This window comes from Arvicanthis niloticus, chromosome 1, assembly GCF_011762505.2.
Source record: "Arvicanthis niloticus isolate mArvNil1 chromosome 1, mArvNil1.pat.X, whole genome shotgun sequence".
Lineage (NCBI taxonomy): Eukaryota > Metazoa > Chordata > Mammalia > Rodentia > Muridae > Arvicanthis > Arvicanthis niloticus.
Genome location: NC_047658.1, coordinates 74,339,303 through 74,363,404, shown reverse-complemented (window position 1 = coordinate 74,363,404; position 24,102 = coordinate 74,339,303). Strand labels below are relative to the sequence as shown.

The 24,102-nt window shown below is 45.2% G+C and overlaps 1 protein-coding gene across 1 annotated transcript; it reads left to right on the top strand.

The window, feature by feature from the left end:
- Positions 1-13,691: 13,691 nt before the first annotated feature.
- Cavin3 (caveolae associated protein 3) lies at positions 13,692-15,409 on the top strand. Its single transcript, XM_034494680.2, has 2 exons — positions 13,692-14,197; positions 14,796-15,409. Exons 1-2 carry the CDS (start codon positions 13,814-13,816, stop codon positions 15,201-15,203), a joined length of 792 nt encoding a protein of 263 aa, XP_034350571.1. The 5' UTR covers positions 13,692-13,813; the 3' UTR covers positions 15,204-15,409.
- The last annotated feature ends 8,693 nt before the right edge of the window (positions 15,410-24,102 follow it).

The following is a 24,102-nucleotide window of genomic DNA, read 5'->3' as shown; positions in this document are numbered from 1 at the left end:
TAATGGATGTGTTCTTTTCTGAGGACTTTGGACAAGGCAGGGAGCTCCTATATGCCCCCTCACCTCCATCTTCAGTTGTATGAGTACAGAACGGTATAATAGCTTGGCTGAGTCAGAGGCTGTGGGTCGACCTGACCATGTGGGGGCATTCTTGGGAAATGTTAGCTGATTCTCAAAGAATGCCAACAAAGCTCTATTTTGGGGAATGAGGGTCTCCTTCCACTTCCAGGCTCCATATTTCTATGCCATAGTACCATTTTACCAAGTTCTTTCTCATCTGCCATCTCTTTGGAAGTAATATGAGGAGTGGTCTGGAGATGAGAGCTCAGTGATGTGTCTAGGGTCACCCGTGAGTAAGGTGTGCATGCTGGCACCCACAGCCGTGCACACCTCAGCGTGAGCTCACAGCTTCTTTCCTTCTTGTTAAATTTGTCTGAGGTCCTCCCTGCTCCTAGTCAGGCATGGTTCAAAACATCCAACATTTGGAAAGCCATTATAGTTTTTTGACATAGTTCAATCTCTGTCTAAGTGGGATGGGAAACAATCTACTCTGTGCACAATGGTGTGATATCATTGCTGTTTTATGCAAGTAGCAAGACCAAGATCCAGGGTACACAACCAAGTTGTGGAATGGCCAGGATTCAGACACAGTGTTGCTAATGGATGCCCTGACCTTCCGGGGAACTGGATGGATGCTCTTTGGCTCCTCCTCCAGTTTGTTGTAGGTGTCAGGACAATCAAAGTACCCCAAAAGTCAGGCTCTACTAGAGCCTCAGATTGAGTCTCCTCTTCCCTGCCCACTCTGCTGCATGCCTCTCCTGACTCACTTTTTGGTTTTCTGCAGTGTCTGCCTGGTCCATTGATTAGACTGACAGGTAAAATTTATATTGGAGACGATAATTTATTTTGGGCTGGGCTACAATCCTGACTCTCCCACATACAACTGTGGCTCTTTGGTACATTCCTTCTTTATCTGGTCCTCATACCTCCTTTGGTGAGTAAAAGCACGTGGAAAGAAATGAACTGAAAGCTGTGTTTGGAGAGTGCTTAGTTTCTTTCACCCTTCCTTCTTTGCTTTTTAAGCAAGCTCTCATGGAGCCTAGCCTGGCCTAGAACGTATACTGTAACTGAAAGTGACCTGCAGTACTCATTCTCCTGACCCAGGAGACAATTCTAGAATACTAATATTGTAACTAGCCTGGTAAAGGCAAAGATATCCTCAAGAGACCCGGGCATCTCTCAATCTGACTCTGGGACTCTGGAAACAAGGGATCCCAAAGAAATGGGAATTTAACCAGGAAGCTGGGGCCAGGAGAAAAAAGAAGTGCCAGCCACACTGGGGACTTGCCCAGGAGAAAGATTTCACACAGCTTTAACAACTTTCAGTCAGACCACCTGACAGGATCAGACAGAAGTCGGAACAATGGCGGATCAGTGGCCGATGGGACTGCATCTTCTTAGATGTGCATATTTGGGCCTCTAGTTAAACTCTGACCTTTCTTCAGAACTCTGGGGTTTGCTGGAATGTTTGTCTCTCTTCTCTGAGTGATCACATTGAATAAATCTCCTTTCCTCTGCTTTCGACTTCTTCATTTGGCTCTTTTAACTGGCCTATGAGGATGATGGGCAGCTGGCCCTGGTTTGGGACACAGGGTATGCGGTGGGTAGTTTTATGTCAACTTGAGTCATTTGAGTGATGGGAATCTCGATTGAGAAAATGTTTCCCTAAAGTTGAGCTGCCAGCAAGTCTGTAGAACATTTTCTTAATTAGTGATAGATGTGAGAGGGCCCAGCCCATTGTGGGTGGGGACACCCCCGTCTAGTTGGTCTTGGGTTCTATAAGGAAGTAAGCTGAGCAAGCCACAGGGAGCAAACCAGCAAGCAGCATTTCTCCATGGTCTCTGCATCAGCTCCTGCCTCCAGATTCCTGTCCTGTTTGAGTTCCTTTACCGGCTTCCTTTGATGATGAACTGTGATGTGGAGAAGTGTAAACCAAATAAACCCTTTTCTTCCCAGGTTGCTTTTGGTCATGGAGTTTCATTACAAGCAACAGTAATTAATTAAGACAGGGTGTGATCCCACGTTTGAGAACAGGACTACAGGCATTTGTTACCATGCCCGGCATAGTACTTTTGATCTGAGAAAATGGATGTGACTGGATTCAGGCTGTTTTGGAAGTCACTGTGATGTTTTTTGGTGCATGGCTTCTCTAAGAGCTTGGGCTGGATACCATCTGTGCTACTTATCAGCAGTGTGATCCCAGCCAGCAGCCTAATACCTGGGTTTCCCTGTCCCTTCACTGTGAAACCAGATTGTGAGGGTTAATTGATTTAATCTACACAAATGTCCTCAAATTGGTTGTATTGATAATCAAATCTGTTAGAAGTCAGGAGAGTGGCTACCTGGCTACCATTTAGTGCCGAATGTTCTCTAGAGAGGACAATAGAATACTTAAAAGAATACTGTGGAAGAATTTCAGGATTAATGGCAGGCTAGGAGTGGCCTCTGCCTGACCTGGTTGTGGCCCAGCCATTAAGATTACTTGCTGCTCTTGCAGATAATACAGGCTCAGTTTCCAGTGCCCACCGTGGTTCACAGTGATTCATAACGTCAGTTCCAGGGAGACCAGGTGCACACGGAATACACACATGTATGCAGGCATAATGCTTATATAAATACAAATAAATAAATTCTTTTTAAAAAGAAGAGAGAGAGAGAGAGGAAGCACACTGGCAGGTCACAAGTAGCTGAAAAATGCCGAGAAAAGGATGTAGGAGACAGACATGGGAAGGAAGCTAGTCAAGTTGAACCAAGCTCCAGCCTTCAGGCTCCCTGCAGGGCAGTGGGGAGATGGGGGAGGGGAAGCAGAAGCAGCTCTGGTGAAGAGATGCAGACATTACTACTGGCAGAATTAGGCCTCTGGCCTCAGAAATCTCAAGCCCAGTTGTGGGTTTTGGTGTTGGTGAGACAAGACTCCTCTGACACACAGGTCATCGATGGAGAACTGTGTTGTCATTTTCAGTGACTCAGAGGGCAGTAGGAAGGCAAGAAAAGGCATTGTTTAAAACTGAACAACCTGGAGGGAATGAGAACAGGGAAGCCATGAGTCAGCGTTTGGGATTTAATCTGCTGCAGTCCCCGGATGACAGACAGTCCCAGGAAACGTTTGTGGCAAGCTGGAGGACCACAGGCTGAGAAGCTCAATAGTGCAGGCTGCAGGCAGGCTGCAGGAAGTTGGGTTCAGGCTGTATATATGGCTCCTGCTATCTCAGCGGTCTGGAGCAGATCTCACCAATTGGTAATAACTTTGGGATTTGATAGCCCTGAACTTGAGGTCAGCAGCTGGATTAGCCTCTGGAGCCACCTTCCTGCCCATTTCTGTTATAGAACTTGAGAGGTCTGAAGTGCATCTCTCTAGCACACGGGTACACACACAGACACAGACACACAGATACAGACACAGACAGAGACAGACAGACAGACAGACAGACAGACAGACAGACACATACACACACCAGAGGATGTGTGAGAAAATCCTAAAATCTCTAAGTACTATCTATGTACAGGATTTCCTTATTTAGCTCTGCATAGCCTGGAGTTCACTGTTCAGAGTAGGCTAGCCTAGATTTTATAGAAATCATCTGCCTATGTCTTCCAAGTGCTGGGATTAAGGTGTAATATTGGTCCCTTTCTCTTTCTTTGGTGCTTTCTTCTCCCTTTCTTCCTTTCTCTCTCTCTCTCTCTCTCTCTCTCTCTCTCTCTCTCTCTCTCTCTCTTTCTTTCTTTTTTGAGACAGGGTTTCTCTGTGTAGCCCTGGCTGTCCTGGAACTCACTCTGTAGACCAGGCTGGCCTCGAACTCAGAAATCCGCCTGGGATTAAAGGTGTGCGCTACCACTGCCCTGCACCCTTTCTCTTTCTTAACAAACTGCTTCTTCTATCCCCATCCACGTGTTCCTGGGCCAAGAACCTGGAAATCTCAGGAGGTGTCCTCCAGACTCTCTGACCACACAGGAGCCAGGAAACCGGATAGGAGTTTTTAAGACTTATGATCTTCCTTCCCTCTTCTCCACTGTTGATCTTTCTTGAAGCACTTGGACATGGTGGGCAAACCCCTGTGGGAGGCCAGATGGTCACCTGGAGGCACCAGATCTAAACTCTCCCTTTCTCTTTCTTTTCTGAAATTTATGGTGTCCGAGGCCCAGAGCCAATGGTGTGCCTGGACTTTCTACCCTGACCTACTGGAACACTGGCCAAGCTTATGCTAGGCCAAAGAAACTTGCATATTGGCTACAGGCTGCCAAGCTGGCACTTGAGACTGGGAGCCAGCTGTTGGGGAGAGTCCACATATAAAGTGGGAAACCCACATAGACCCACAGATGTTGGATAGATTCCAGCTGAGATCCAAAAATGTACAAGTCTCACAAGCAACTCATGCCTATGGAAAGTTCAGCTTATGCATGCATGGAAGTGTTTCTCCATCACTGGAAGAGGGTAACTAAATATGATGGCAGTTATGTGCGTAATTAAGATGGTGGTACTCATATTGGGCAGCCATTATGGTGCTAAAAAAGACAATGGGGCAGATGTGTCTGCTTGGGATCTGAAATGCCAGTGAGTCCCTTGAACACCACCACACTACAGACTTTCTCATGCTGCTGAGGTTGCTTGCCTGCTCTCAATCTTCTGTCCTTTTGCTATCCCAGGGTCCTGGCAGGAGAGCATGAGTAGACTCAGAAGCAATAGGCTCCAATCCAAGTACTGTGATGGTAACAATGAAAGCTCTCCCTTGCTCGTTCTTTGAATCTAAGATAATTAGATTCAGGAAGAATCATCTCTCCTTTCGGGCTCAAAGTTGGAGTATGAATGTGATATGAAGACCTACCTGGTGATCTAGTCAGGATCCTTCTACAGAACGAACAGTAAACCAAGCCAACTGTTGTCTGGGACTAATGTCCAAGCCCGTTTCCTTATATGGAAATTCCAACAAATTTCTCTTGCTGGAAAACAAGGGACACAAGTCTGGCTGGTGCACTTGATCTTTCCCCTCTTGGGTTCTAGTTAACATTGCCCCATGCTCTCCCACTGCTGCACTTTGCTTACTTTTGCTCCACCACACACTGACTGCTCTCCCTCTCTCCCTGCTTGGCCACCATATGCAGCCATATCTCTGAGAGTGAGGATGTCGTCCCCATAATAAGGCATTCCCTCGGATGTGAGATCCACAGGGAGAAAAACCTTTTCCATTTGTATTTTTACCTTGAATGGCAATCTAAAACAAAACCCAGAGACATCATGAGAGCAAGCCTCTTTCCCGACCCTAGCCACTGTAGCTTGGGCCTTTATGCTTGAAGCGGGGACTTGTATCTCTGTATTTTAGATTTTAGTTCCAGAGGAAAGACAATGCAAGTGACGGCTCAAATCCCAGGGAAAGAACAAATTTAAGAGTAGAGACTCAAAGCAGCGATTGTAATTCTTTTGTGGATGTCTCAGACTTGCCTGGGTACCCCTGGGTTGCAATGATGGTAAATGGGCTGCTTCCATTGGATGTTGCTGAGGATAAGATTATGTATAAATTAATAATATTCTGAATATACTGAGTTAAATAAATATATTAATATTAATTTCACTTGTCTCTCTTCTTTCTTTCTCTCTCTCTCTCTCTTTCTTTCTTTCTTTCTTTCTTTCTTTCTTTCTTTCTTTCTTTCTTTCTTTCTTTCTTTTCTTCCTTCCTCCCTGACCTGCCTTGTATTTTTGAGATAGTATCTTAGGGTAGTTTTGAACTTCTGATCCTCCTACCTTCACTTCCCATGTGCTAGGATTGCAGAAGTGTACTACTAGGTTTAACCTCACTTACTTCTATTAATTAATTAATTAATTAATTAATTAATTAATTAATTTTTGAGACAGGGTTTCTCTGTGTAGCCCTAGCTGTCCTGGAACTCTCTCTATAGACCAAGGCTTGCCTTAAATTCAGATATGCCTGCCTCTGTCTCACAAGTGCTGGGATTAAAGGTGTGTGCCATCACTTCCTGGCTTTCTTTTTATTTTTTTAAACCTAGATACTAGAAAATTAAAAATTATGTGCATTAAATTTTGTGTTGGGCGATGCTAAAGTGGACGTTTGTCAGTTCTTCATGATATCTGGGATCTTGGTAGCAGGGAGCTGTAACATAGAATGTCTGCCCATGAGGCATATGAGTGACGGGTCTTCCCGAGTCCACTGGACTTAGCCAGGGCTCTCAGCCACAGAGCTGCTCTGTCTTTCTGGAGTCAACCTTACAGGAACCTAAGTTTGCTTTCCCTGGCCCTCCAAACTTCAGCAGGTGGGACTCGAATCTGGATTCCCCGGGATAGTCCAAATCCCAAATTAAAGACAGACAGCAGTTGCTATTCTTTGAGGACTCACAATTTCAATTTTGTAACCTTTATAAGTAAAGCACCATCTGGGCATCATGTCTCTCTGCCTCTATAGCTTTTCTGTTCAGATGGAGCTACGCAAGCATAATATATGGTGTCCTCAATGTCTTGAAAATTAAAAAAGTTTACTTATGTGATGTGTGTGTATGTATGTATACATATATATATGATGCATGTGTATATGTATGTGTGGTTTGTGTGTGTACATATATGTATGATGTATGTGTGTGTGTGTGTGTGTGTGAGAGAGAGAGAGAGAGAGAGAGAGAGAGAGAGAGAGAGAGAGAGAGAGAGAAAGACAGGTGGGGGAGGGAGTGCCTGTGGAATTAAGAGGACAACTTTTGAGAAGTGGTTTTATCCTTTCACCATAGGATCAAATTCAAGTTGTCAGGCTTGTGTAGCCAATAGTTTTACCCAGTACTTTACTGGTGGGGCCATCTTGATAGCCCATGTTGTACAAGTTTTATAGTATAAGTGAGTATAGATGAGCCAGTCTTTCCTTCCTTCCTTCCTTCGTTCCTTCCTTCCTTCGTTCCTTCTTTCCTTTTCTCCCTCTCCCCTTCCCTCCCTTCCTGCCTCCCTTCCTCACTCCTTCCTTTTCTGCTTTTTGAATAGACTCACGTGTTACTCTATGTTGCATGAATTTTCATGGAGAGACATGAACAAACATCTATTCACCCCAGATCAGTGACAAACCAAAGAAATGATTCCTCCCAAATCTAGCTTTTTGAGTTTATTTGGGGTTACCTATAGAAACATGGGCAACTTATGGGGAGCAAGAATAAAGTAGCCCCCAAAGCAATTATTAAACACCTATTTATTCTCAGGGAAGAGCCTCATGTGTCCTCTGAGCCTCAAGAGCCATTTCTATGAGGGGATGTTAGTGAGTCCAATCTTGTGTCTCCTGTGGGAAATCACAGCTGCTTTGATTTCAAGATGGCAACAGACACAGTGCGCTTGGAGCAGTGCTCCTCAACATCCTGGCTGGCCTGGTTTTTTTCACTGTGTAGCCCAAGCTAGACTCATTCTGGCATCTGAATGTTTCAGCCCTATAAATACTGGAATTACAGATGCTACATAAGTCATATAGATACTAGGTGGCTTGTGAAAAATTTAACCTTTGTGTCTAGTTATCAACACACAGGAGAATGTGGTAAGATGAAACAATGAGTGTCAGGAAACCCTATTGCTAAAGTCAAAGTCTGACATTACTGGAAAGCCCTGAGCTCGGACCAAAATGGTGGACTCCCTTTGTCATCTGGGCTTCCTCTTCTCTACCTGGGGGATCCTGGAACCCACTGCACCTACCTGAGGAGCCTCATGTAGCCCTGCACCTGAGATTCCTGGAATGCCTCTCCATGCTAATGAGGCATCTCAGTTCCTTAGCTTTCTTCAGCCAACGACCTTTGCCCACTCTGGATATTCTTACCCCCCATCCTCAAAACTGTATAATTCTTGGTTCACCCTAAATAAAGTATATGTGTATAAGCCCACCCCAAATAGAGGTATATGCACAAGCTAAGATCATCTCAAAGAGCTGTTTCATTGAAGATCATTGGAGAAGGCCTTTGCCTAAAAGAGCTGTAACACTAAGATCCTGGAGAAAGCCTTCCATTCCCCTCTTCCCGCCCCACCCCCAACTCACTCCCAACCTGACTGGGATCCTGCCAATTCTGGGCTCCTGAGAGGGCGGGGTCAGAGGACATGGAAGCACGGGTGCGAGTGCTCCATCGGCTCACAATGTCCTTAATTGAGTCTTAATTTATTGGGAATTACTATCTACAGCATCTTGTTCAAGTCCGCCTTCAGTTCTCCATTCTGTCTCAGTCCATGGGGCTCCCTCTTGCTCTGCTCTGTCACTAGTGCGGGTGTAGGATTAATACGTGAATCAGAGTGCAGCTGAGAGCGTCAGGTGGAGGGCTGCTATTTGTCAGATGCTTCTTAGTGATTTGTCTAAAATGGAAGCAAGCCGTCCTCCACTCCACAATTCTCTGATGCCAGATGCTTTGAATTCCTTTATAGAGAAGAGCTCCACGGAGTCTATTCACTAGCGGATTTTAGGCTTTTTGTTTTTTTGGGATGTCTCAACTTGTACACTCCTGTGACTGGTTCTAGTAGCAAGTATATTTTCTGAAGTTCTGGCCTCCTGACAACTTCACACTCATCTTGGGGACATAATGCTCTGAAGCACATTGTGTACTTTGGACAAATGATCCACCTGACCTTCTTTCACTACCCAGAGAGGGGTCTAAGCTTTGCTGTGGATTCCTATAGTAACTTAAAGGGAAGCTCTCACACAATGTTTAGAACCTTTGGTGCCCTACGAATCAAGGGTGCTTTCAGACTCTACATCGGGAATTCATGTAGGTAACACCAACAACCTTGATTTCCAGATGGAACAGGACCTCTCTACAGGGAAAGCAAGGGTGCCTACTTCCAGCAGTTCCCAGCCACGGAGTCTCTAGTTTTGCCTGCTCAGGCCAGTGAATGCATAGGGACACTACTTCACCATAGGAAGCTGCTCTGTAGACACTTAAGCAGGATGGAAAAGGAGCCATCTGAAAGCAAAGCAAACCAAACCCAAATGACAACAGTGATCAACACTCCTCCCTCCCAGCTGATCGCCTGCTGTTACAATGCGTTTTTTTTTTTTTTTTTTTTTTCATGCCTTGGTGCTTTTAGGGTGCCTCTATGTCTATTGGCTTCCTAAACTGCTGTATCCAGCTATTGTAGATGTACTTGGCTTAGAACAACAGAAATGTGGGGTTAGGAATGTATCTCCATGGCAAAATGCTTCCCAGAATTCTCTAGGTCATGGGTTTCTTTCTCAGCATGGGGTGGGTGGTGTGATAGTGGGGGACGATGGGGAACTTGGCATGTTGGTGCACAGCTATAATTCCGGCATTCAAGAAGATCAGAAGATCTACACAGAAAATTCAAGGCCAAAGTCAGTCTTGACTCCATGACACTCTTTATACAAATAGTGATTAAAAAATATAAATAAAATAATAAAAGAAAGGAAGAAAAAGAAAAAAATGAAAGAAAGGAAAGAATGATTAAAACACTCCCCAAACCATTGTTTTCATAGTCCTGGAGGGCAGATGTTCGGAATCAGTGTCAGCAGCATCAGATGCCCCAGAAGGCTGGGCAGGACAATGTACATAGACCATCTGTCTCTCCTAATGTGTGGTGGCACTGACTGTCATTGGCAGGCCTTGGCTCGTGCCTGCCTGGGCAGGACAATGTGTATGTATGTATGTATGTATGTATGTATGTATGTATGTATGTATGTATATCTCATCTGCCTCTTAACATTAGTAGTACCAACCACTGTGGCTGCTGCATAGTATCTGCCTCAGCTTTCACGTCCTCTTCTTGTCTGAGCCCCTGCATCTTCCCTTATAAAGGCAGCAGTCTAGGGGCCTACCTTAGTTCAAGGTGATCTCATCTCAAGAGCATTACTTTTATCTGCAAAGGCCCAGAATCCAAATAAGGTCACACTTACAGGTATTGGGAGTTAAGACTCATGCATATGTTTCTGAGAGATAATATTCGGTATATAAAAGTTGAAAAAAAAAAAAAAAAAACCCAAACCAAACCACCAGTCATTTGAGTAAGCAGTGTGCCTGATTCTTGCGATTGAAGGCATTCCTGGGGCTCTCAGTTACACTATAACACCCCAGCGTTTATCCATTTGATTTAGTTCCTGGTTTAACTCCTGGAACCAGTGAAAATTCTTTTTTCCTAATGCCCCAAACTCATAGGTATTTAAACTGCGAGTGGCACTGAGCCCTTATTGTGTGGCATGTCCTTACCCCTTCCGTAGACAGGATGCCCATGACAAAGGCTGGAAGGAAGTGCCTGTCCACTGAGCCTCAGTCCCTGTCAATTTTTTTTTTCTTTTAGCAAACAAACAAAACAGGATTAGTCATTTTATTTTATAGGACAATGAAATACTTCTCTTTTTAAAAGTATGATATTTAGTATGGGAAAGAATAAAGAATATTTACAGCATTGACCAGCAAAATTACATTTTTTGGACATTGTGATGGAGCAGAGGAAAGTTTACTTAGAATGATATCTCTGTTTATTTCATTTCCACTGTTAGAGCAGTTTAAAATAACCACCAAACACCTCCAATATCATTTTCACAACTGCGAGTGAAACCATGGTCTAAATAACACGCCCACCCCCAGATGCTTGTTTAGCGTATGGCATGAATCACCCTTTCCAGTTTGTAGGCTGGCAACAAGTCTGCGTTAGCTCAGGCCCTGGAAACTCTTACTGGAGTTCCCAGTAAAAGAATAGTAACAATACTTCAAATCATTTCACAGTAGGAAGTCAGCTGTCTATCAAACAGTGGTTGGGGCACTGCATATGGTTTCCTTCCATGAACTGGGTGATCTGGATTTCTGCTCTACTCTCTCTGGAAGAAGTAGATCCATGGGAATAGGTTTTTGTTGATGTTGTTGTTTTTTGAACTGTCCTGGCTGCTCGCCTGTGTTCCTAAATCACCATGGTGAGAGAAGAAGAAATATACAAATACCTCAATTTGTTTTTCTTTTTTTCTTATTTATGTGGCCAAAGGGTCATATTGGAACTCAGAAAATGATGCCACAAAGCACTGTATTTTGACATATTAAGCATTTGACCTGACGGAGAATGGAAGTCCTCATTGAGCTTCTCATGGCCTTTGGTCTCCTGCCACCTGTTTCCCAGAGCAATTCACAGAGACCACAGTTCTCCCTGTCTCTCTCTCCATTTATTTATTTATTTATTTATTTATTTATTTATTTATTTATTTATTTATTTTTGAGACAGGGTTTCTCTGTGTAGCCCTGGCTGTCCTGGAATTCACTATGTAGACCAGGCTGACCTCATAGAGACCTGCCTGCTTCTACTACAATTCTTTTCTAAAGTAAATCACAGAAATTAGGGGTTAGGAAGATGACTCAGTAGTTGAGAACACTTGTTGCTCTTCCTAAGGGCCCAGGTTCTATGCCAGCACCCACACTGGGTGGCTCACAACCACCTGCAACTTCACCTCCAGGAGAAACGAATGCTATTGGCTCTGTGGGCACCTGCACTCTCTCTCTCTCTCTCTCTCTCTCTCTCTCTCTCTCTCTCTCTCTCTCACACACACACACACACACATACACACACACACACACACAATAAATTTTCAAGTAAAAAAAAAAAACCAAGAAATGAGAAAGATCACTGGTCTTCTTCAGTATCTTCATTGTAGGGGGACTCTGTTCCTTACGCAGGGGAACAGCTGTACAGGGTTGACACAGAACTGAGCAGACAGGCCTTGCTGGGTTCCCTCTCATCTACTATGACCAGACCACACCCCCTTGTCTAACCCCATGTCTGTGTAGCTCTCCGTTCCTCATTAACTTAAGCATAGAACAAGACAGTTGCCCTTCGTGCCTTCACTTTTGAAATGTCGGTGCCATGTAAAACCTCCATTACTTATATTTGCTATGCCATTTTGGTCTCCCTGTGCAGCTACGAATAGTCTTAATCTTTCTGCTCGCCTTCCTTAGTTCCAGGATCACAGGTGTATAACCGAGCCCATTTTATTTTAACCTGACCTTGGTTGTAAGAGTGCCAGCCACGAGCTTTGTGATAGGTGGTGATATCTTTGATGGTGATATCATATCTTTGAACATCTACAGCTAGAACTGACCAGATGGTGATGTGTGCTTGGTTAGAATCGGTCACTAAAGTTTTTCTCAACCTTATTCATGTATGAAGTCTTTTGGGTGACCCAAGACAATTGTGTGTCTAAGCTGGAGAGATGGCTCAGCCAGTAAGAGTACTTGAGGCTCTTACATAGGACAGGAATCATATTTTTAGCACCCACATTAAACACCTCACAATGGCCAGTAACTACAGCTTGAGGGGATCTGACACCTTCTGACATCCATAGGTCTTTGCATATGCATGTAGACACATTCACACACATAAACAAATAAATAAATAAATAAATAAATAAATAAAAGATTTTCAAGTTGTTGGGCTGGGGTGTGGCTTAGTGGTAGACACTTGTCCAGCATGTTTGAGGCTTTGGGTTTGATCCTTAACACTACTTTTTATCAACCAACTAAGAATTAGTCAGTGAATACTTATAATTTCAACACTCCAGTGTCTGAGAGAGGAAGATTTTGAGTTTGAGGACTGGGCTACACAGTTAGCCCTTCGTCGCAAAAACAAAGAAACAGGGTTGGAGATGTAGCTCCTCGAGTTGTTGACTAGGGACCACAGGGCCCTGGGTTCGATCTCCAGCACCAGCATAAAGTTGGCTTGGTGGGACACAACTGTAATCTCAGCAGTTGTGTGTAGAAGCAAGATCAGATGTTCCAGATCACCGTTGGCCAACAATGAATTCATGCCTGAGCTACATGAAACCCTGTTTCAAACTCTTTGTGTTATTTTGTCAGGCTCAGATGACTCTGGTAATTCGGGGTCCAAGATGAGCAAAACAAACTAGGATATAAATAGTAAAACCCAAAATCTCCACAACCAGAAGTCAGGAATCAACCTTTAAGTAGCGATTTTCCACTCTAACATTCACTATGTATTCTACGATGGTCTCCAACTGGTGCTCTTCCTACCTACTCAGCGTCAGCGAACCTTCCTACCTGGCTACTGCAGCAAATGCTCACGCTTACCAGTTTCGGAGGGGGGCGGGGATTGAAGGCATTAGACAGGAACCACAGCCAATCCCCATTAAAACAGACAAACCAGTACTTATTGTAAATCATGACTGAGCTATACTCCAGGAATCCAAAGAAGGATAACACAGCCCAACAGGAAGAAACAGCAATAAACGAAGCCAGAGGCTAAACCTGGAAAATATCAGAGGATGCCCCGCCCTGCCCGCCTAGACACAAAGCCCTGCCTTGGGCCTAGGCAGTACTGGGTCTGAGGCAGAACATTCCGAACGTTACAGGCCTCCGCCTAGCGTTGGGGTTCTGCAGCTTTGATGGCTTAGGTTATGCGTTTAGCACCTCTGCCTTCCACTCCCGCCCCCCTTTTTTGGTCACTAGATACATAAATGAAAATTTTAGTGGTTTGCCCTTTGCTGTGGAGAGCATAGGCCTGAAAGAGGCCCACCAGGAAAATGGGCGAAAAAGGAGCACAAACTCAGAAAAGAGGTGCCTCTGGGCCGGGCTGCCATCCCCGCAGATCCCCGGGCGGAGCCTTCAAAAGAGCCCCCTTTGGACATCCCGCCTCCTTGTTCGGCCTCCTCCTTTTCCCACCGCAGAGAATGCCAACTCCCGCCCGGCTGAGTCACGGCCTGAACTGGGGGAGGAGGCGGGGAAAGGCAGCCCCGGCCCAGATCGCAGCCATCGGTCTCAGCAAGAGCAGGCCCAGCGGTCAGAGATCATGGGGGAGAGCGCACTGGAGCCGGGGCCTGAGCCCGGGCCGCCGGCTGGGGGTCCCGTGCACGCCGTCACCGTGGTGACTTTGCTGGAGAAGCTGGCCACCATGCTGGAGGCGCTGCGGGAGCGGCAGGGCGGCCTGGCTGAGAGGCAGGGAGGCCTGGCGGGCTCGGTGCGCCGCATCCAGAGTGGCCTGGGCGCGCTGAGTCGCAGCCACGACACCACCAGCAACACACTGGCGCAGCTGCTGGCCAAGGCGGAGCGCGTGGGCTCGCACGCCGACGCAGCCCAGGAGCGGGCGGTGCGCCGCGCCGCTCAGGTGCAGCGGCTGGAGGCCAACCACGGGCTGCTGGTGGCGCGCGGGAAGCTGCATGTCCTGCTCTTCAAGGTCAGTGACCTCAGGCATCCCACCCAACCCCCAACTCTAGGTTATCTCCGAGGAGGGAATCCCGCCATCCACCGGTCCACCATCTCCACATTCCTGACCCTACGTGCCGCCCTCTGTTGTGGAAGAGTCTCAGAGCCGCACCCACTTTTCACTTCGCGGCCTTATCCCTTTCACTCCCAGCCTGGCCAATCCATGCCCTCTGCGCTTTAATTCAGGCCAGTCCGCAGATTTGGTCAGTCCTAACTACATGAAAATAACCATTAGGGTGTTGTTACTCTGCCTCTTCCAAGTGTCCATACAGCTGTTATCTTGTTTCATACTTTACAGGCTTCATCCACTTTGCAAACTTGCACAGTTCACTCTTTCCCTCTATGTTCATCCCTCTGCTCCTCTGCTTCTCTGCCTCTCTGCTCCTCTGCCCACCCCCACCCCCGCACCCCATCTTCCCATTCCTCTCTTTTGGCCCCAATTCCTGGTGCAGATGCAAAGGGTGGAGTAGCTTCCTTTTGTGTAATCGCGGGGGAAAAGAATTTCAGGCTGGTCCTGGCTAAGCGCCATGGCCAAACCAGAGAATCAAAAGCAGTGTCATCACATTTAGGAGGAGACTGAAATTCCAGCCCGCGCCTTCCAGAAAGCACCAGAGCTCTTAGGCCCCGAGGACCAGTTGGTGCTGGGCCCAGAGCAGCCAGAGGATGAAGTTGGAGAGAGTTCTGATGAAGAGCGGGTGGAGTCCCGGGCTCAGCGGCTGCGGCGCACAGGCTTACAGAAGGTTCAAAGCCTGAAAAGGGCTCTTTCCAGTCGTAAAGGCTCTGAAGCAGCACAGCCCACACCAGTCAAGCCGCCACGCCTAGGGCCTGTCCGGAGCTCCGAAGGCCCACCAGAAGGCCAGCCTGCAGCTCAGCCTGCAACGGAGTCCGTGCTCGAGTCTGCTCTGGAGCCAGAACCTCCTCAGCCTACCAAGGAAGATCCTGAGAGACCTGTGCTTCAAATAGAGAGCGCGGCCTGATCATTGGGGCTGCCTGCCCCATTCAGTGCTTGTCCCAAAATAAATACAGAGTGCAGCACTTACATCCAAATAAGGAGAGAATCCTGCATCCACTGCCCAGCTCCAATCCTTCCTTCCTGGCTTTCCAGTCTGGTACCCCGTGTCCTCTGAAAGAGGAGCATTCAGCTTAATTTAGGTTCACCACCAATAAAAGTAATTTTCTCTAACCCAGACTCAATGTGAAAGAGCGAGAATGAGGAGAATGAGTGTGGGTTGGGGAAGGCGGTGGGGGTGGGGGGAGGGGAGCTTGATGGACCCTGGAATGAGCTGAATGGCAAACGATCTCACTTTTCACTAAATCCTGGATTCTCCTCCACTGGCACGGAGAAATATTGGCCATTCACTGCTTAAACTACATTCCTCGTGGGGACATATATGTACAACTTTGGGCCCGGCTGGCGGACAGTGTGCAGTTCTTTGATGAAAAACGCCCAAGGTAATGTCCACTAATGCGCTCTTCCTACTTCTGGTGTCTGATGCTCACATACAGCTCACACCATTGGGTTGGGGTGCAGTTGAAAAGCAATCCAAAAATAGCCCTTGGTCTACTTATGCTTTGCCAACAAAACAAAACAAAACACACAAAGCACTCATTGTTTTCAAAACCAAATGAGTGATCTGATAGGTTGAGAGTCTAGGCCTCCTAGAATCGAGCACCTCTCACAAACGAGAGAGAGAGAGAGAGAGAGAGAGAGAGAGAGAGAGAGAGAGAGAGAGAGACAGAGAGACAGAGAGACAGAGAGACAGAGACTGACTTCATAAGTGGCGATGCATAAAATAAAAAAAAAATAGGATCTATATTTTTTTTGATCTTGTTAGGGTTTGAATCTGAAAGGTTCCCCGAAGGCTCATTGCTGAGAGCTTGCTAGCTTCTCTCTCTCTCTCTCTCTCTCTCTCTCTCTCTCTCTGTGTGTGTGTGTGTGTGTGTGTGTTAGAATGGCTTGTGATCTAATGAGTGGAGTATGCCCTTAATGGAACCATAGTATGTGAACCTTATTGGGAGACAGGGAAAAGATGGAGGTTAGGCTTAGTTGGAGAAAGCAGGTCACTGGGTAGACAGATGGGTGCTCTGTTTCTGTCTCTGTTTCCTGACTGCTATGAGGTAAGTAAGCATGTCAGCCAGATATGCCTGCTACCGCAATCTGCCTCACTTCAGGCCGAAAGCCATCTCACCAGCCCCCATTTTAAAAATTTAAAAACCAAATCATCTCAGTAGTATAGTGTGAGGCGTTAATGTCACTCTTGATGCATAATAGAGAAACTGCGGTGTTAATGCCTCATGGAGGGTATACATCATGTCAGTCTCATGGACTTTCAAATATTCTGGAATGTTCGAATGTTCACCACTATTCTGTGGGCACTCCCATATCCAGCATAAAACTGGTCATCATAAATACCAGTGGGCGCCTCAAAGGGAGGGGGATTAGCTACTACCTTTTTAGGAAAATGATCTGCACACAAGCCCAGCTGCTTGAAGTAGGCCAAGCTTCTCACTACTTGGCCAGGTAGGACAGAAGCACAGCATTTTGCTCATGATGTCTTTCTAGGGGCGTACAGACTGCAGCTGGCCTACACATCAGGCGAAGCTGCTATGGGTGCAGTGACTAGATCTAAGGACTGGCTGAGACACCAGTGTGTGCTTCTGAACCAGATGACACACTCAGATGATGTGCAAGTGACTGGGGGAACAATCTGCTCTCTTATGTCATCTATGGGACAGAAGCTGCCCAGTGACTCTGGAAGTTTGTTTCTATCATATTAAAAAAGAAAAGCAAACATATGCATTGTATCATTGCACATGTGTGGAGGCTGGTGGACTTTTCCTGGTTCTCTTCTCCCACCATGAGAATTGAACTTAGATCACCAGGCTTATGCACACACACATACTCCTACCCACTGGGCCATCCTTGGCTCTCTATTTTCTAATTTAAAACATTCTTTTTAGGTGTATTTTATGTGTTTTGCCCACATATATGTATGTGCACCACATGTATGCCTAATGTCCATAGAAGCCAGAAGAGAGCACTGGATCCCCTGGAACTGGAGTTACAGATGGTTGTGAGACACCATCTAGGTGCTGGGAACTGAACCCAGGTCCTCTGCAAGAGCAACAAATGCCTTTAACTGCTCAACCATCTCTCCAGCTCCTATATTCTTCTATAGCTTTTGAATAAGTTCCATTCAAGACCAACAGCCATTTACTGAGTGCCTACTCTGTGGCAGGTCCTGCTGAGTATGGTTCAGAACTAAAGTTAAGCTCTCTGGTTGGACAAACGATTCTGTCGTTCCCTCCCACTAGGAAGCAATCACCATGGACTTGACCTTTACAGTATGATTTCTTTTTAACATTCTTTGAGGCATTTTTACATGTGACCAGGGTTAGACTGCCTGTCTGATCACGCCAGCCCCCCACCCCCATTCACCCTCTCATTGTCTCTCATCACCTTCACAATAAAGCTACAATAAAGCTAAAGCTTCTCGATCTACCTGAAGATCTTGTGTGAGCTGCTTCCTTGCTGGGTGTCCTCATGCAAGACAGTCTCTGGTTCAAAACTCTGAGCACTGAAATGATGTCACAAGTAGGAGATCACACCACACCACATGTGACAGGTCACTATCAGAGTGGTCACTATCAGAGTGCCATTGCAGTGATTTTTTTTTTTTTTTTTTTTTTTTTGGTTTTTCAAGACAGGTTTTCTCTGTGTAGTTCTGGCTGTCCTGGAACTCACTCTGTAGACCAGGCTGGCCTCGAACTCAGAAATCCGCCAGCCTCTGCCTCCCAAGTGCTGGGATTAAAGGCGTGCGCCACCACTGCCCGGCTGCATTGAATATTTTATACAACACTTTCCTTCAAGCTATGTATATAAGCTGCATGAAAACACAAACATCTGGGCTCAGGTCCAGCTCCAAGAGCTCTCTTGTACTGAAACTGTGTTGTCCTGTTTAGCTACGTGCTCTAAATCTCATCGCCTGGAAAACTCAGCAAGGGACACCTTTTTCAGGGCCAGACGCTTCAGGGTCAGATGCATCTGTTCCTTTTTCCCAAAGCACTCCTTGCCCTCAACGCTCTAGTGGCCCGTTCGTGGTTGTGGTTGCCACCTCATCCCACCCTGCCAGACTGTGACAACTTTGCTCTGGAGACTGTTCTACTTACTGTTTTTGTGCTGCTGGTGCTCCTTTTGACCACATGGTGTCACTATTGGGGTATCAGTGTCCTAGCTGGTGTTTCATCCAACATCCCATAGCTCTGTCAGCTCCGTTTGATTTTCCAGAAAGAAGACAGCTGATGGTCCTGACTTTGTTGGTCTGGGGCACAGGGGTCCTGTCAAATGGGGAAACTGGAGGCTCCTCCTACAGGCTCCCAAACCTTACCATTCACACCACCTCAGGTTTCTGCTATTGCTTTCAAGGATCTGACACCTCAAAGGGACAGAAAAAATGAAAGTCTCAACTTTTCAAACCCCCAGGAATCCAAGTGATTTCTCTCTTTTAACTCAAAACAAAAGGAAGGCCTCAGAGGAATATTTTGTACATAAAAGGTCTAGGTTCTTCTAGAAATTTCTAGAAACCCAAAGACTTGGCGAACTTCCAAGAAAAAGTATAATGTTAGTTTTTATTCCGTTCTAATTGGTCTACAGTAGCAAATAATTGAATCGAGCGAAAACAAAATTAGTTCTGTTTCTTAATAGGCCACTTGGTTACATTATGTTCTCAATTGTCACGGCTAGAGTAATTGCTAATAAGATTATAAATTCAATGGCAGAGGGGCACAGGTTGAGCCCCAGCTGCCCCACAGTGCAAGGCAGACCGACAGAGCCGCTTTAAGCAGGTGGACATACACCGATAGACCACTAAATTTTAGAGGTTAGTTCTCAGCTCTTTAGGCCCGAAATGGAGATGTATTTGTTGATCCAGTTGATCTGAAATAGCAAAGCTCAAGAAAGATTGATCAACTCTAGTGCTAGATTCATTAATTTCCCTAAGAAATCTAACTGCCGAGTAAGTACAACAACCCAGCCAGAGAGAACATCTTTCATCTTGCCAGAGCCTACGAGAGAAGTCGGACAGATCTTAAGGCATGCAAAGATGACAAGTAGGGTTATCAAGCCTGTTTTCTGATGCGGTATTTCTTCTCCAGCAATAAAGAATATATGCACTCAGAGTAGGGAATTTCTCCTCTGAGTAAATATGGGGAATGTTTTGGGCTTTTCTTTGTTCCAAGTGGAGGACACATAACCTCAGCTCCGAGACGCCTCAAAGCCACGGAGTCCACTAAAGTGTCTTACCTATTTTTAGCTGGTCTGTGTTTGAAAAAGCCCAGCATCCAGGAGGTCACTATCTCCCTCCCATCAACTCTATTTTTAGCCACTGTAACTGACAGCGATGGTTAGTTTTCTGTCAACCTGACCCAGGTAGAATGTTATGGAAAGAGAGAACCTCAACTGAGACTGGCCTACAGGGAGGTCAGTGGGGTCACTTCCTTTATTAATGATTGATGTGGGAGGACCTATCTCAGCGTAGGCAATGTCACCTCTGGGTAATTAGTCCTGGGTTGTTTAATATGGTGAACTGCGAGCTATGATTGAAGGCTGGTCCTGGCCTGGCAGCCATGGCTCTGGCAGACCTTGACCTTCTCTTCCATCACCTCTGCCTTGCTAAAAGCTATTAGATTATATCCCTAAAGCACGCCAGCAAGGTCTAGTCCCTGATTTGGTCACTCCCTCCTCCGGAGACTGACCACCAAGGTCCAGCTGTCAAAAAGCCCCTTTGGCTCACCTAATTAACATGCCCAATCAAAATACACCTAGCCCATTCTAACACAAACATCTCCCTTTTCTCTTAAAAATTTCACCTGCAAGGTCATTTGTTGCTGTTTTTCTGCTTGAGTTAGAAAACAGCCACTTTAACTTTTCTTCCGCGATTAATAGAGGATTTCTCTGTGATAAGAGGTGTTTGGGTGTGGTTTGTGCCTAATCTGTACACACACACACACACACACACACACACGCTTGTGCAAGCTTGTGTCTTCTTCAGCAATATAATAAACCCTTTCCTCCTTAGACGGCTTTTGGTCACAGTGTTTATCACAGCAACAGTAAGCACACTGGGACAGTGACTAAAAGCTTTTCCTTTATCCTGAGATCAGAACCTCTTGCTATGATTTCTTATGTGGCAGTTGCTTCCCCCCAGGGATATGTTGGAGGAGGCTCACTATATACAGCAGGGTACACGGGGCTGAGTCATCTTGGACTTTCCCACTCTCCTCAGCCCAGTCATTACTTGTTCTTGTTTTGTGTTCTTTTAAACCTTGGCCTTTTCCTGTGGATTGTTTTACTTTAACAAATATGTTTTAAACAGGTAGATGGCGAGCTGCCATGCGAACATTGCTTTCATACTCAAAGACATCTGGGCTTCATAGCTGGCAATTGCCAATTTTCTTTACCAGATCTGTTATGAGAATTAAAAAAAAGAAAAAAAGACTGTTGAGCTTGGGGTGAGGATAGCACATTGGTAGATCATTCGCTCAGCATGAGGTTCAATCCCTAGTACTAGAAAAAAAATACTGTTCTTTTGATATTTGTGGTTTCTTGGGAGGTTAAGGCAAGATGATTACTGTGAGGTAAAGGCACCAGAGTCTGGAAGACCCTGTCTGGAAGAGCCCCTCCCTCAAAAGGATGCTGCCTTTATGGAGTTCACATGAAACTTGCCTTTGTAACAGAAGTTGCTGTACTTGAGAGACAGGGCTTCCGTATGTAGTCCAGCCTGACCTTGACTGTTCTCAGTTCCCCTGCCTAGATTCCTGGGTGGCATCACGCCCACCTTGTAATACAGTTTGGAGTTAAGTGCTCTGTTCCAGAAGGGGGGGGGGGGGCTGTTATAGGGGAAGCCGCTTGAGGACTGCTGCAGTCTTCATGCCAACCTGACTTCCTTTTCTAGTTGCTGACTCTTGTTGAATTACTCCTTTGTATGGAGCTTGAAGAGCTTGAAATGAGTCTATTTTGACACATGGGCACAGCCATGTCCAGGACTCCTAGGCCAAGCTGACAAAGCTGTTACTCCTACGGCCAGGCTCAAGAGGAATGGCAAAGCTTTCCTGGGGAATCTGAGTAGGGAGTCTGAGCATCGAGTGTTTATGGGCAACTGATCAGTGTGTGCAACTCTAGCTTCCTGCTTCAGGATGTTTACAGCCTGAGGCTGCTCACCTACAGAGACCTTCTCCCCAAACTAGCCAGGCCTCCCTGTGCTGTACCTAATGATCACACTAGGGGCTCCAGGCTGGGGAGGTGTCAGTTAGAGAATCTCACTCGATCCTAGCTTCCTTATACACGTGTCTGTCTGTCTTTTCTTCATTCTTCTGTCGGTGTTTCCTTCTTCAGTTAACACCCTGGTCAGGAATTTGGTTCCTAAGCCACATGGATCTTAACATTTCATTTTATTTACATGAATGGTCTCAAGTAAGTCAGAAGTTAGTTTCAAGTAAGTTAGACTGATCATGGGGGACATGTCAAGTCCACCCCTGTGCAGAAAGCTCTTTCTGCTCAACAGCCAAGACTTACCATACTTTAAGTGTCACAGTCAAGATGCGACTACACTCACATCAGTGAACTGAATCCCACATCTAGTGAGTCACTGAGTCTTGCAGAGGTTTTTTTTTTTTTTTTTTTTTTTTAAACTCTGTGGCATTTTATCTCCTAAATGAATCTAATACATTTGGGGACACTTTAAGGACTTGAGAAGAAAACTTGCATAGAAAGCCAAGGACCAGAGACAAATTAGCACAACAGAGCTAACCGTGCTATTTACTGTGAAGATCTGCCATTGAGTTGAATGAGTGGACAGGCAAAAAGTGATCAGAACCTGGCCAGGCACATGTGAGCTTCAAGTTCCCCGTTTTGTTAGGATTGCTAGGTGGCTAAATTTACTCGTGCAGGAAATTGGCTAATACTACAAGCATTTGAACTTATAGGCACTAAACAATATACTTATTTAACCCTTTGCTTTGTTGTTTTTATACTGGGGACTAAAACTAGGTCTTACATATGCTACACAAGAAATTTACCACCGAGGTGTATCTCAAAAAATGTTTTTATTGGGGCTGGACAGATGGCTCAGTGGTTAAGAGCACTGACTGCTCTTCCAGAGGTCCTGAGTTCAAATCCCAGCAACCACATGGTGGCTCACAACCATCTGTAATGAGATTGGATGCCCTCTTCTGGTGTGTCCGAAGACAGCTACAGTATACTCATAAATAAAATAAATACATAAATCTAAAAAGAAAAAAAAAACAACTGTTTAAAAAAATGTTTTTATTTTAAAATATATTCTCAGAGGCTGGAAAGATGGCTCAGCAGTTAGGAGCACTTGTTGCTATTGCAGAGATCCTGGGCTTGATCCCCAGCACACATGATAGTTTACAGCTGTCTCTAACTCCAGCTACAAGGTATTCAATGCTCTCTTCTGAGCACCCTGGATACTAACCACACATGTGGTACACATACATATATGTAGGCAAAATAAAATAAACCTTAAACAACAAAACAAAACACAGGCTCACAAAATTGCTCAGGCTGGCCTTGAACTTGTGATCCCTTTAGCTCAGTCTTCCAAATAGGATTATAAGCTAGAGACACTAAGCCTGATATTGGATTTTTTTTTTTTTTGTCCTGTAATTGAAAATGTTCTAATAGATGTAGCCCCAGTGACAACAGCACCCAGAGTGCACAGTAGGGGACTCCTTAACCTACCTTCGAATTCCTAGCACATTGCTTGGAATTGGGTGGCACTAAGCAGTAAGAACTTCTCTGGGGAGGCACCAGGAGTTTAAGGATGAGTAAGAACTTGGCCTCAGGAGACCAATCTGTTTAGTGGTCTTTTTTATTTGCTTTCTTGGCATCTCTCTGGGCTGACTAAAGCATGTAGGCATGTAGGCACTGTATGTAGGGTCTGCAACCATTTTACAGGCCCATGAAAATGTTCTATTTACTTATTTGTTTATTTGTTTGTTTTTGAGACAGAGTCTAACTATGTAATCTTAGCTGGCCTAGAACTTGCTATGTACACCAAGCTGACCTGAAACTCATAAAATCTGCCTGCTGGTGCTTCCTGTGTGCTAAGATTAAAGGTTTGTGTTCCAAACCTGGCACACTATTTTGTTTTCTTTTAAGTCAGAAGAAAGCAATGGATGTTTTATTCAAGAATGGTATTGTAATAAACACAGTTAATATAGATTAACACGGTTGTAAAAATATAGTTAAAATTTGTTTTTTGCGGGCTGGTGAGATAGCTTAGTGGAGAGAGGCATTTGGGCAAGACCTGCATACTTGATCTTAGTCCCTATATCCCACAAGGTGGCAGGAGAGAACCAGCTCCTAAGAATTGCTTTGGGAATAAACACTATTTAGAGTGATACAAATCAATTTACAAATAGAAAGTGTTATTCTGACCAGTTTTAGAAAGAGATGGCTAATTTTAACATTGATACTTATGAGAAATAATAAAGTGGTAACACTGCAGTATATAATTCTAAATAAAATCTACCATAAAAATGTAAAAAATAAATTGCCTTTGACTACCACATGCAGGGCAGCATACAAGTGTGCATGTGTGTGTGTGTATATGTGTGTGCATGTGTGTGTATGTGTGTATATGTGTGTGCATGTGTGTATATGTGTGTGCACGTGTGTATATGTGTGTGCATGTGTGTATGTGTGTGTGCATTGTGTGTGTATGTGTGTGTGCATGTGTATGTGTGTTTGCATGTGTGTGTATGTGTGTGCATGTATGTGTATGTGTGTGTATATGTGTGTGCATGTGTGTGTGTTGTAGTAAATGAAATAAATACAAATAGGATGGGGTTTAT

Excerpts from the sequence above, each read along its gene's own strand:
- Cavin3 (XM_034494680.2), top strand. The coding sequence starts at position 13,814 with ATGGGGGAGAGCGCACTGGAGCCGGGGCCTGAGCCCGGGCCGCCGGCT. Across the intron at positions 14,198-14,795 it reads TGCATGTCCTGCTCTTCAAG|GAGGAGACTGAAATTCCAGC; the intron begins GTCAGTGACCTC and ends CATCACATTTAG.